The 14,866-nt window shown below is 38.7% G+C and overlaps 1 protein-coding gene across 8 annotated transcripts in view; it reads right to left on the bottom strand.

The window, feature by feature from the left end:
* Window positions 1–6,869: 6,869 nt before the first annotated feature.
* The window catches only part of LOC122982171 (formin-like protein 13), a 48,859-nt gene continuing 40,862 nt past the window's right edge, over window positions 6,870–14,866 (bottom strand). For 4 of the 8 annotated variants that reach the window (XM_044351266.1, XM_044351263.1, XM_044351268.1 and 1 more), the window contains 2 exons: window positions 9,721–9,813; window positions 6,870–8,640 (listed from right to left, as the gene is read on the bottom strand). In XM_044351266.1, the coding sequence (XP_044207201.1) occupies window positions 8,548–8,640; window positions 9,721–9,813 (186 nt within the window). In that variant the 3' untranslated portion in view covers window positions 6,870–8,547. The remainder of the gene's footprint in view (window positions 8,641–9,720; window positions 9,814–14,866) is intronic. The other 4 variants (XR_006403410.1, XR_006403411.1, XM_044351265.1 and 1 more) reach the window with 4 other exon arrangements.

The following is a 14,866-nucleotide window of genomic DNA, read 5'->3' as shown; positions in this document are numbered from 1 at the left end:
CTGCACAGTGAAACTTAAGCATCCAACTGTAGGAACGAGAAGAAAAACTTTAAACAACAAGCCCCTTGCACTGTTTTAACACAAGGCTATTTCAGTCTGAATGCAGCCTGTCTGGAAGGGGCGGCAGGCATGCACAATAAAATATCTGCAAATGGTCCAAAATATGGCAGCACATCTGGTCTTCAACCAGCCAGAAAACAACTCATGACTCCCTGTTGCTGCTTTCATTAAGTTCAAAGCTCTAATGCTCGCCTACAGAGTGGCCACTAGCACCCACCTACCTGAACTCCCTCCTTCAGGTTTATGAGCCTTCTAGTTTATTATAGTCAGCAAATGAACTACGACTAGTCCTGCTGTCACTACAAGGCAGATAATCTCAATCCAAACTCTTCTTCTGTACAGTATGCTCCCTCTGTGGTGCAACAAGTTACTGAATTTGATTCGGTCAGCAGAATCCGTCACTTGAAGACCTCTTCTTAGAGTACTTACACACCTAATATGCTCTTTCTTTCTCTATGTTTACATCCTTATTCTTTGTCTATCATAAAAAAAGTAATTTTCTTTGCATTTATGTGTTACTCCATGCACCTGCAACCTTGTGTCTCTTATGTGAGTGTTGAGGCTTCTCCTTGATACATCATTTGTACATCGCTTTGGACAAAAGCATCTGCCAAATGAATAAATGTAAATGTCTACGTCGTTGATGCAGCATTGAATCACAGCTGTCTGTGTAGTGCAAAATTATAGTGGCAAGAGTGAAGCCCATGATTACAGTCATAATCTTTCATTCACTTTCTCACTGCTGATTCCTAAATTGTTTGTGAGAATAAATGCTTGCTCATTTCGCTGGAGAAAAAAACCTTTCAAGGGCCAGTGGCAGTAGCCGCAACCAGGACCTCCAAGGTCAAGAGACTTTTAATGGCTTGTTTTTTATTCACTGTAAGCTGGTAATGTGACTGAAGAAGCATTTTAGGGTGTAAGTGTTAGAGACTGTCCTCCCGAGAAAAACAACTCAATAGGTCGTAATGTAATATAGTTAGGTTTTAGTGACAGATACCATCTATCGACTGTAGTATTTATGACCCGGAACAGGGGCGCATTTCAGGTGACGTGACAAATGTCCACATTTGGAAGAGGGGGGGTGGATGGAGGATACCCACAAGCGGACTTTACCACTAGAGGCCGCTGTTTGTTTCCCATCTCTCTAACAACAATTGTCACATTTCCAGCCACAAGTCGGGACTTTTTTAAAAAAAAAAAAACTGTAACTATGATCATCCTCTAACCTTAACCCCCTGGTTATTATTGTAGCCATGACGACAAAGGTCCACTCTCATATTTCAGGTCAGATTTTGTCTCTAACATGTACGGATGTATTCGAGAAGTTGACATTTCGAGTAAATAACAAGAAACAGTAGTCAAACCCTACTATTATTGTTTCTTGCATGGCTTACTGATGCAGCCTGTGGAAGTTTAACCCACACCACATGTTTCCCTACCTAACCAGACCTTAACCATGGCGTTGTCACGTCATTAAACATCATTAGTTGTTAACAGTGATTTGTAACAGTTTTGGAGATCACAGACAAATGATGTCGTCCTGCCGATTACTGACGACAGGGGCGAGATTAGAAACACTCCTATGTGTCGTTCTGGAGTGCACATGGTCGTTTAATGTGAGAGACTTTTTGTGAAATGATGTAAAGTTTAATTTTAGAAGATGGCACAACAGTCTGTAGTTTAGTCAGTATCTTTGGTGTGGAAAATGTGTTGGCGGTTATGAAAACAACCTCGCACATGACCTTGTTGACGTCGTGCTCCTTGAGGACCACGTGCTGAAAGCCACTGCTCCATGAAACACACAAAACATTATCTCAAGCACTGGTGTGTCACAGTGTCAGGCTGAGTTAAAGTTCAGTAATTCACTGATTAGAAAACCAGTCAAAGCAAAAATCCTTCCATGAGTTAGCGTGTGTGTGTGTGTGTGTGTGTGTGTGTGTGTGTGTGTGTGTGTGTGTGTGTGTGTGTGTGTGTGTGTGTGTGTGTGTGTACACAGCAATCTATGGTGCTGCCAAACTCACTCTCCAGGTGAGAAGATGCCTCTAAAAATACTAAAACTGCTTATCTGATAGGAAACAAATCACATTAATATTTTACCTGCTGCCTCCTGCAATTATTTCCTCTTAAACAAATGCAGTCTATAGGGAACGTTGATTATTTTATTGTCTGAAAAATACAAATAAAAACATAGAAAAAAAAAATCTGACCAACCCCTGGGTCTTGATAAAAATAACAAGTCTCTAAGGAATTTAATTAGGAGTCAAAAGGAGAGTATGTACTTACATATAACACACTATGTCGGACAGCCCTGTCGCACATAATGAGTGGCTTTTGTAATCTTCAAACAGTCGCAGGCTCATTTTTACATAGTCATTGTATGTACTTTTACACTAATTAAACAGCAATCCAAAGTAGAGCATGTGCCACTTTTTGAAAGAAAAATTTATGCAATAGGCCAGAGGAAATCAGAGGTAGGAGCTGCCAATCACTGACAGAGGCAGCTGCTCCTGTCCGTGATATTTTAACATTTGTCTGAGCAGAGATTTCTGAGTTTGAATCAACATTTTAATAGCATATTTTTCCCCCGAATCGATATCACCCAGACTCGCTACTGAATCTAAAATGATTCTCTTTAGACTATTAAATCTTTTAGACATAAAATATTTGTAGATTGCTCCTTCATAGAGATTGGAGATCGTGTTCATCTTGGATTCATGTCAGTTACAACAAAACAAAAAAAAAACTGCTGAAAAAAAAATATCAAAGCATTTCTCAAACCACCCCTGCAGCATAGTCTCTTTCTCTGCTGTCTATCTGTATGCTCAGTATGCTCTAAACCCTCACATTTTCTGCTCTTTCATTGGTTGAAAGTGCTCTATCCTATAGCTCACTCATTCACTGGGCAGTACTGACCCACCACTACTGATGGCACTGATTCCTTAATCCTGACAGAAATTTGCACCTGCATTAATTGACTTTTTTTGGCCACTTTTGGTTAAACACAAGCTGTAAACACAACATTGTGTCTTCAAATCACCTTATAAAAGTTCATATGGTAAACAAGTAAGCGAGCAGTGGCCTATTTGAGACTGTCCTCCCAAGAAAAACGATATATAGGTCGTAATGTCTGTCACCCAAGAACAACTTATAGTTATGTTTGAGTGATATTTGCCATCTAGAAGCTGTAGTTATTCTGACCCCGAGCAGTGGTGCAGTACAGATGACATATATATGTCAACAAATTTCCTCATTCAGAGGAGAAGGGATGGACAGAGCCATTAACCCAACAGTGGACTTTGCCAAAGAAGACTGCTGTTCATTTCCTGTTTCTAAGTGCGAGTGTCACATTTCCAACCAGCCAGGAAAGTTTTTTTTAAAAATGTCACTAACTAACTAATGTAACTACATTCATCACCAAACCTTAACCATGTGGTTATTATTGTAGTCATGATGACAAAAGTCACCTAACTTTAAGGAAAAAGTAACTTTATCCCACACATTTCTCTAACATTGCCAGATTAGGAACGGTGCCAGATTAGAAAAAAAGCTCCTATTTGTCATTCTGGAGTGCACATGGTCAAACAACATATTTGTTTGTTTCATTTGGAGGATTTGTTGGGCTGTTTACACACCCAGCAGACACAGAGTAACATTAGCATTTATTTGGAGTCATGTTTGTATCCAACTGATGAATGTAAATCCAGTATCCACTCTTCTTTTAGCTCTGTTTTTGGTCTCCACCAACTTCTGAGGGGAAACATCTGGCTCTTTAGCTGCTCTAAATGCATCGCTATGTTTACCAGCTTGTTGCCAACATTGTCTGTTGTTTTGCAGCAGGGCTGGTGGCAGTTTATCAGAGCTTTTCAGCTGTGAACAAGTGCCTGCTGTATCTGGAAACGAGGCTAATAAGAATGAACCAAAGCAGTGAAATTGTAAAACTAAAAAAATGAGCTGAAAGATGCTAAAACGCTCTAACATGCAGAGCCTCGGGGAAGTGATAGAGAATCAGGATATATTTTACTGCGGATTCATCATAATGAGCATCATCTTTCACATTACATATAGTCATGTAATCCAGTGTGAATATAGCAGATTTTATGTAATTGGCAGGTAGGCTGAAGCTGTTGAAATGTGACCCTGAACCAGTTAAGGTCAAATGTGATTTTGTTTTATTCCATCAGTTGCCAGTTATGCAGGTAGTATACTTAGAACAAACCTGTCCAAAATAGAAATGCAGTACAACACCACACACAATTTTTTTTACACAATGTCACCAGGCACAGAAATCACGCTTTATGTGTAACCCTGCGACAAAAACTCTACAACAATGGCTACTGCGATAATAGTCCGCTGACTGACATTGAGAAGTTAGGAATAAAGAAAGCAAAAAGAAGGAAAAATATGTCAATGATGATTATGTTTGTCCACTACATGAAATCCGGAGACTGGTTAGAGAAGTTGGCACACAATGACAGCAGCGTGGAGATACAAACAAAGGCAGAGGAGGTGAATAGAAGCTTTCCCACTCTGAAAACACAAGCAGATGTGATATTTTAGACCAGTGGAGGCTGGTGTATGACAATTCCCACCAGTAAACACAACAGAGTCTGAGACAAATGTTAAGTGTTGTTTACTTCTGCAAACATGTTTATGAGGATCTGCCAAAATTGTTTTCACAGTAGGAAAAATATAATGAATATTAACACCTTCACTCCAGGAGCCTTCTGCTCCGGCGTTTGGTTAATGAAATTCCACAAGATCAGCAGCAAATTGTGAAGAGTGCCTTGCTGAAACACCAGGGATTCAAACCACTGGTGTTGTAAATAAAGTCAATTCATTAAAGTCCAAATCACATTTAATCATCCCTATTTGAAGTCAAAAATAATGTCAGTATGTTTTAAGTATATTAGTAATAGTTTTGAATCATTAAAATGAAGAAAAGTCTTTGGGGAAATATCAGAAATGTTACATTTTGTCTCAGCCAGCTGGAGGGGCGTGTCGGTGTCTGTGTTTGATTGACAGCAGGCAGGCCGCAAGAGTGTTGGTGTTACACCGTAAGGAACAAGATACAAAGTAGACAAACTGCTGTAGCTACAAGTCATAGACAGACAGTATGTCGCTAAGACCAAACCAGCATCTAACCGGGCTCAAGTGACATTTTCAGGTATGTTTACATGCTGTTTAATGTGCTGCAGCTGTTTAGCCTGCTAACTGACGTTCAACAAACTACAGTGCAGGACAAGACGTGAGTTCATGTTTTTAAATTAGATAAGAAGGAGACTTTAGCAGAAAAGCTAACGTGGGTTGTTATTTTGGCTCTTGTGTTGTTTAGCAGGATGCTAACAGGCTCAGTGTGACTGTCTGCTCTGCCTTTGATCGAACGGTACATTACAGCTTTATCTCTGGGGAACACCCCCCACTCCGGGAGTGATGTCCAAATAAGGAAATGTGCGTCATGTAGCAGGTGGATGTGACTCCCCTCGTTGAGACCTGCTGATAGACGTAACAGCAGAGATAGTGATGTAAGCAACCTGTGCACTGGTATTTGACATGTTTTTTTTTCTTCCCGAAAACAAAACATTTTCAAAATATTTGTGTGAAACAAATATTTGTAAAAAAAAAACAACGAATGACCGAATAACGTGTTCGTACTCAGGCACACCCCTATGAGCTACAGGGTACTGAAGCTAGTGAAACAGAGGCCAACTGGACGTGACGTCATCACACTGGCTCTCAATAAGGTCTCCATTTACGTTGGCAGATAACAGAACAGTATTTCATCTAATTAATTTCAAAACTAGGGGGTGCCATCATGAAAAGGAATTTAAAATATGAATTTCTCCCTTTTATTTTCTGATTTTCTTCTCAAAGGAGAACACAGGGCAAGTCATTTACAGAGCAGATATGTGTGCCGTAGTGCAGTCGATGAAGAATGCAATTTAATTTCAGTTTAAAGGAAAACAATCTCTATAAAAAAAGGAGAAGTTCTCATAGCGTTTACAGTTTTTCTTAGTTTGCTCGTTGAATGAAAATCATCATTATACTCAGTGTGCAATTCTCAAGTCTATGGTTCATTTTCTCACAACAGTACATGCACTGTTGCTTTCATACACGAGTCAAATGATCTTCAAATGATTCTGTGATTGTCTATGTGTTCCTCTAAACATTTGCATGAATTTCTATATGTACATGCTGAGCCGAAAAAACATATCAGATATATAACCACACTTCAAAAAAGCATTAGGGGAGAGTAAGGGAGAGCCTCATCTAAGAATCAATATGAAGAAGGATAATAAGAGTTAGTGCTTATTGCCTTGGTTGCCTTTCATTTTTGTTTTTTTTTCTGTTTTACATTACTGTTACATACAGTATAAGGAACTTACAGTGGGTGAAGACTGATAACCTCTGAGTAGTTTCTGAAGTTGGCTGTAGAGGATATTTCACTTTATTATCGGGTCATTGTATGTAAGTCTCAATAAGGAATGACAAAGAAACAGTTTTGTCTTCTGTCACACTGACACAGTTCAGACTGACTCGACTTGAGTAGTGATAAGGGGACATGTCATTTTGGGGGCAGCAATGAACTTGTTGAAGTCATTAACTCTTCACATACGAGTTGTGTTTTGAGTGACCAACAGCAATTTGATGGACAAATAAAATGTTGTTCTGCACAGTGAGTGTTTGCAACAGTGATTCAGAGAATGTACTTAAGAAATTGAGAAAAACTGCAAAATGCATACCAGTTAGAATATCTTGACATTTCAATAAACTGGATGACGAAATGGTACAATAAATCTCTTACCGTTTTATTACAGACCTCCTAAAACCCAGTAAAACCTGAAAAGTGAAGAACAGCCAATACAAACTGAGGTTTCACTCTTATAACAACAAAGTGGAAGAAAAGTGGAGAAATATAGGCTGCAACTTATATGCAGAATTATTACATTTATGTTTCTGTGGTTCACTTTAAAGTCCAGTTTACACCAAAGATTCATGATGAGACAAAACCATTTCAGAACGTCGCAGGGTAAAGTCATAGTGGTGTAAACTGGCCAGTCTCAGCTTGACTCAAGCCAGCTGGTGGCGTCACCTGCGACTCAGCTGATCAAGTCACCAGTGGTTGGTTTTTTTGAAACGTGAGGCACGTCACCTGTTTCAACTGTCAATCAGCTCGTAGCGAAGTCAGCTAGTCAGTTACAAACTGTCAGTTTTTGACGGACGAGAGAGAGGATCACCTCATCAGTTTATTTGTATGATATAAGCCTTAAAATGTACTACAATAAGATCAACAAACAAACTGCCCTCTATTGTCTCAAGTTCATGGCATAAATTTGCATAAGCCTCCTTGGTATTTCATTAAAGCCCCCATGGACGGCTCCAAATTCTCAACCCCCTTGTTTTTTTATGTTTTCGCTGTTTCATCAATGCTGGAACTGCAACTGTAGCACATAACTCACTGTCACTATCCTCATTCATATTTTAAGACGCTACAAAACCATCTCATCTGGTCGCATTGGTGTAAACCGGCAGATTTCATAACGTCGCATTGCAAGTATTTGCAAGTTTCAACTCGTCTCGCTGTGAATCTTTGGTCTAAAGCGGCCAGTAAGTGAGTGACACTAATTCCAAAGTAAGAAAGAAAATGGAAAGCAGTATAATTTAGTGTTTCTGTTGTGTATACGCTCAGTTAGGTCACTTATCTTTTTTTAATTTCAAAAGCAGTACAAAGACACTATGTCAGGAGGGGGAAAAAAAAGAAGCTGTAACGATCCTTCCAGCTACAATTTTGACAAATTGGAAATTTAAAAAAAAAAATAATGAGATAAAGCTCTGTGAAGGAAACATTTAATGAAATAGTTTTGTGTGTTTTCTGCTAATGAATCACCAGTTTGTGTAGATGCAGAGATTTAATTAAAATGACTGTTTTTTTTTCCTTTTACAACAAAATGTGCAACTTTTCTGGCTCAGTAAGGGGTCTGGTTCATTATACCACCGTGATTAACAGTTTTAAGTGCACACTGTGTTTCTCCTGTCATCTGATTAAAACGTCAGACTAAGAACAGATAAATCAGTTATAACAAGAGCTAAGATTACCTCTCTACCTTGTGAAGGGGAATTTGTTTTGCTCATCATGTCATTGCCACAGTGCAGATGTGGTACTGAATCAGAGGTGGCCTTGGAGCTCCTCCCAGAGTGCCGAGATAGGAAATGTCAATGACCATAGCACGACTGCATCTTCAAAAGGATCACACTCTCAAAGTACACCATCCTCAGCTGGCCTCTGAAGTATTGTCTGTTTTGTTCCTCTGCCAACAGAGAGCTTTTGGTATTAGCAGCACACTTCAGCATCCGAGCGTTCGATACTACCGAGGAGTTTCAAATCCTTCATTAATGATTTGTCTCAAAACAAACATCAGTAAACATGAAGTCAAACAAAATCAAACCCACCTCTGACATGAACTAATGTGACATAGATCTGTTTTATATTCACAAAATTGACACTGTCATCCTGTCGTCCAGGTGCATGAGCATAACACGCTGCACGTCATCACATCCAATGTATATTATAAAAGCAAATATCTGTACAACACAAAACAGACAAAAATCCACAAAAAATATCAACATTTCACTCTATTAATAATGTTATTTTTAATATCAAGTACTACATTATAAACATCATTATATATTCTTTTAAATCTATCTTTGTGCACTTTGACTAAAGGCGCCTTTAGACTGTGCGATAACAACAATCGTATAAGTTTATTGCATGTCACATTGTGCGAGACGCCAATAATAAAATCTTGGTCAAGACTGCATTATATCAATTTGAGGCCGTCAGATGAATTGTAGCGCTATGATGTAAATAGAAGAAAAGTATATGAAAGCAGAGGCACGTCATCAGCTCGTTGTCCATCTGCGCCACTCTGATGTTACTACTTTCATTTCCATCGTTTTGGTTTTGTGGACGTATTAAAGGGGACATATCATGCTTTTTGTGATTTTCTGTTATTTATATACTGTTATGATGTGTTAGACATGTCTAACATGTCTATGTTAGAACATGTACAGATGCATTTGAGAAGTTGACAAGTGAAATCCAAATATAATTTTTTCTTTCATGGTTTGTTGATCATGGTTTGAGCCTCCAGAGCTACCAGAAGTCTGCCAAGGAGCAGCTTCCGGAAGTTGGCCAATCAGAACAGAGTGAGCTCAGCAGGGGGCGGGCCTTAAAGAGACAGGAGCTAAGAAAGCCTGTTTCAGACAGAGGCTGAACTGAGGGGCTGCGTCTGTTTTCCCCCTGAACTTTTTTTCAAAAACTGCACTTGCACATCAGGAAATGTAACACCAGCCAGTGTATTCTGTGTCACTTCATGTCATATTCTGATTGGTTTGTTTGCAGACGTTGGTTGTAGCAGCAGTCACATTGAGAGAATTTGGTCTTAAACTTCTGACTGTCGCCGGTGGACGTGTCTTACAGTGAGATCTTGAATTGAAGACCAAAAGTTTTACCATGTTTCTCTCGATTGTCAACTTTCGTCTCAGACAGCCAAAAATCGCACAGTGTAAAGACGCCTTAAGAAGATAAGATCCTTTTGGTTTATTTAATATGCATCATAACACTACACACAATATGCCCTCTTTATAATATAACTATACAACTTCAGCGTGGGTCCTCTTGAATTCATGGATGAACTGACAGATCAACCCAAAGAGCTCCTGAGAGTCTTGATCCGCTGGTTCCCCAAATTTAACCTTGACAGGAAAAAAAAACAGGATTAGTTGCTTGGAGATTAAGAACTTTAATCTGACAGCAATTACACTTTCTGAGACCTTTGAGCTGACAAAAATTATGTTACAATTAACTGCATTTGCTTTCATTAGTGAACCGGCGCCTGGGTTGTGCATATTGTTCTTAACAATGGTCTTTTGATATAATTACCTCATATCCTGCCTCAGCATGTAATCCATTGCTTGAGTGCACTTATACAATGAGGTAGACATGTACTGCTGAATTAATACTTATACCTTGGTGGTTAAGGGTCACTGGCATAAAAATGTTAGCAATTCTCAAGTCAAACTTTATCAGAAAGGGTCACAGTAGCTAAATGTACTAATTGGCTTGGGGCATGCCGTTGAATGTGTAGGTTGAAATCAGGCTCAGGCTTTGCTGCCGTCACTCTCATTTTCTCTCTTTATGTTCAACAAATGTAAAATACACTTGGGTGCTATATGTCCTTATTCTGTTCAAATTATTACGGACAAACTTACATTATGCACCAGACATTTTATTTCAGCCATAAACGGCCTGGAAGAAGTAGTTCAACGCTGGGATTTATTCACTTTCTTGCTGAGAATTAGATGAAAAGATCGATCCCCCTCTCTGAAAACAGCTAGTTTTGGTTTGTTTGGGTAGCTTGGGGTTTTCTGGATAGGGTTATAGATTTTCTTGAACTTTTGCTAATAATTAGTGCAAGTCCAATCAGGGAGACTGTCTTAATGCTTACTCTATTTATTTACATCTTCTCTTTCTCCTTTCATGGTGCCGTCTAATCATTTTTTTTTACATTTTGTCATTTGACAGACGCATTTATCCAACATTAGAGGACAGTGACTCAAAAGAGCTGCAATACAAATTCAGTTGTAAAGTAGCAATAAAGTAAAAAAGTAGATGATTAGGCACAAGTGCAATGAGACAGAGAGTTAGACAGAAATTGTTTTTTTCTTTTCTTAATTAAAGTAAGAAATGACTGGGAGTACAAAGAAATACCATAAACAATAAGATGGTAGTGCAACAATCAACTAAAAAAGTTAGAGGGGCTAAAGTGTTGAGATGTTCACTGAAGAGCTGAGTTTTCAGATGTTTCTTGAATGCACCAGGGGAGTCAGTAGACTATGTAGAGCTCATTCCACCATCGCAAAACCACAGACCAAGAGTCTGGATCGTGATCCGTAATCGCTAAAACTCCTCACATATTTCTTCAGCTTTCCCTGTCGTGCAGACTATGTTGAATAAATTTAATTTCTCTTTAAATCAAACTCTCTTTCTATCCAGTCTCTCCTGATTGAACTATAGTTTTTCAAAGTATCAAACTTCTCAATCAAAGCTACATATCTCTGTGTGAATTAAGATCACTGATTTACTGCTGTGAATAGTCACGCGAGGTAACAGGAAGGGTTTGGAGTTTGGAGTCAAGTCTGGAAATTTGCACATGTGGCACTTTCTAAAACTGGGTAGGATTTATAGTTCAGCCAAAACACTGAATAGGTGCCTCACAATCACCAGCTCAATCACAGCTCACCCACAGCTCACCAGTCCAGTCATATTCATGCAGATGTACAGAGCTACCGCTATATCTCGACACAACCTCTTGTATATGTGCTTTATTTTTTAAAAATGTTGATTTAACTGAGATTTAATGCTGATTAAAGCATGGATTAAGAGAGTTTAGTTCTTTCTTTCACTAGAATCATTTTCCACCATATCTACATATAACTATTTACTATAAATGCTCAATTCCTCAACGTGTCTCTGAATTAATTAAGAATACTTCAACAGTATATGGAAAAAACCAAGGATTGTGTTTTTTTTTTAATGTTTGCCCTAATCCCAACTTTAAAATCACTTCAACCAGAGAAATTATATCTTATGATATTTACAGTTGAAAACACAATTATGAAATTAAATTTACATGTTTAATTAAAATCCTTCGTTAAGTTTTTTTTATATATTATTCAAAGGTGAATTTAATTAGTCACTGATATACTATGTAGTTTGTCTTAAATAGTTAATCACTGAATCATTCTTAATGATTGGGTAACACCTAAACTAGCTGTGAAACATTCCCAAACTCCTCCAAAAGGCTCAAACTGTAATTGCTGAAAGTGATTATGTTTCTTTCACTGTGTCGTCTGACATTTCTGAAAGATTTACACAGGTGTAAGCCACCTGTTTTCAACAAAGTCCCTAATAGTGAAAGGGTGATGTCGGCTCATCATTAACACCTGTTCTGTTTTCAGTATATGACATTCTCACAGCCAATGTGCAAATTAGTCAGTTTACATACTTAAGTTTGCATACTTTTCTCCCATTATTGTGCACACTCTGCCAGAAATGCCCAATATTACATTACAACTCAGGCAAAAGAGCAGCGCTTTTATTATTCTCAGTTTCAGTGATGTAATCCTCTGCACAGCCTGTTGATCAGCCTCATCGTGCATGTTAAACATTTATTTTGCATGGATTTTTACATACACCTGCTGTGCCCAAAATATTAAATATACAACCATACTTCAAAAAAATGAAGTGCCTGCTGTATGAATCAATGTATTTCCACCTCAGGTGGCTAATGAGGATAAGAAGGATAATGAGATTGAGAGCTGGTTTCATGTGTTTCATACCGTGGTGGTACACACTAGGCCACAAAAAAAAGGTTTATGATTATTCTTGGCTCCTTCATCTCCAAACTGGCATCAGAAATGCGTAAAGACCCCCTCCAGACATGTTTTAAGACATATAAAAATACTCTGCTTTTGTAATTTAAAAAATTAAGGACCTGGTTAAAAAAATGACATCTTAAAATTATAAATTACATTAAATACCAGGCATGCAACATGCCAGAGACTGTATTAAAGCAAAGCACATTGCATAAAATCTTTCTTTCTATTTAGTATACTTTGAATAGTTTTTTAAAATTGTGCCTCCGGCATAGTAACTCTAAAAAAGACCTCTCTAAAATGCTTCTATGTTTAATACATTTGCATGCTGGCTATTCAAGGGCATCATTATGAATTCTCCACCCCTGTGACAAGATGTGACTAAATATGACACCTTTTCCCTAACCTGCTGCTTCCTCGCACAACACCACAGCCCAGTCAGTCTCAATCATTTTCTCCAATGCTCCTGAAGGGCTTTCTTGTATATTCAGGAGGTTGCACGCACGTAATATTAGAACCGGGTCCCCACGCAGTGAAATCAGAGGAGGAAGTTAAGGACGCAGGTGAGGATTGGGACTAAGGATTGAGCTGTTTCGCTCTTCAGACATCGCTGGTCTGATTTTAACTAAACTTGGAGGAATGATGCTAGATGGCACTGTGCTCTGATATCTAAAGAGACACAGAATGACATGACAGGGATGCTACGATAGAAAAGTAACAAACATGATAAAAAATAAACTATAAACTGAAACATGCAGGGATGATGATGCATTTTTCCGCTGCTGCCTGCCTGGTGATTAAAAACGTATCTCCAGGCCTGAGGGGCACACTACAGTTAAAGGTCACCGTCTGAAAGGCCACAGCCACTACACCACACGACCATTTTCAATAACACCTGAAGGAGTGATTTATGTTAAAGATAAGGACTAAAAAGCGGTTCTTTGGCCACTTGTAAGCAGAGGAAGCTGTAAACACATCATTGACATATCATCACCTTTTAAGTTGATAGATTTGTCTTGCATCAGTAGAGTTGTATTTCAGGATTCGTTCTGAATGTAAGTAAATATTTACTCTATTTTTAGTTCTGTTTTTGGTCGACACTAACTCCTGAGAAAATCATCCTCTTCTTTAGCTGTTAAACTACTTATCTGATCCACTGTGTTCATCATCTAGTTGCTAACTGTGTCTATCTGCTGTTTCATGCATGTAAAGTGGGTTTTCAGAGTTTTTTTGAACCAAAACAGATACGTTGCAGGCCCAAAAACCAAAACAATGAGCTGAAAGACACTAAAAAGCTTCTTAGAGCAGAGGGGAAACACACAGTCAGGTGATAATTCCCTCTTGGTTCATCACTACAAGTGACCCCTTTCACATACAAGTGATCATGTGATCCATGATCAATACAAACATTTTGATTATAGCAGCTTTAAGGATTAATTTTATTATGAGGATGTTTTACTTTAAGCTTGTGAAAGCCTGAACATTACATGTAAAAGCAATGACATTACACCTTGTTGATCTCTTGCATTAAATCTGCACCACTTGTATATTACAAGACTATAGGCCAAGTCAAAAAAATGCATTTGAATCAGGCCAGTCTGAGGACAAAAAACACCCGGGTTACCAAGGAAAAAAGTTGAACTGGGCTCAATTTTTGCCACAACGTAATGCAACATAATTCAGCAAGGCACTGCGCTGGCCAATTAGATTATCTTGTAACATGAGTGCTTTTATTCTACTGTTTACTTTGAGACTAAAGATAAAATACTTGCTTTTTCAGGGTTGTAAAATCCTGTCTGTGAGTATAATAGCCCTCTGATTAACATTTTGAGGTCTGATAAGCCGTCAAATTCATAGATCTGTTACTCAAACTGGACTTCCTGGATGGTATTTCATGTCTCACTGGTACCTGAAGTAACAAGCCTCCATCATCCCTGCCATCTGCGTTGTTTTAATGCAGGGCTGTTTTCTGTCTGAATGCCCGCTAAGAGTCTCCAGCTATTAGTGTTTTTCCATGGCTTTTAAGGTAGTCTTGGCGAGCCATGCCATGAGCAGTCGAGCACTGCTGGCACGCTGCGAGGTTTTCCGCTGCACACTATGGAAAGGTAAAAGGAGCTGTTTACCTGTTGGAGGTGTGCTGTTTGCAGAAAATGCAGTAAGAGCCTGTTGTCTGTGGCTCTCCATCTAACATCTCACTGTTTCTGCTTGTACTATCCCTCCCTGCAGTATTTAAAAATCTGATTCACTCCAAATATCTCCTGATCTTGTTGTGTAGACCTGTCTTTATTGAGGAATAGCACTGCTAACGAAGCTCTGCTAATTCGGTAATGAACTCATTTCATTTCCTATATGGACTGCACTTATATGGCGC

Source organism: Thunnus albacares, chromosome 5, assembly GCF_914725855.1.
Source record: "Thunnus albacares chromosome 5, fThuAlb1.1, whole genome shotgun sequence".
In the NCBI taxonomy this organism is placed as follows: domain Eukaryota; kingdom Metazoa; phylum Chordata; class Actinopteri; order Scombriformes; family Scombridae; genus Thunnus; species Thunnus albacares.
The sequence above is the reverse complement of the archived record's forward strand: the minus strand, read 5'-3'. Positions and strand labels throughout refer to the sequence as shown.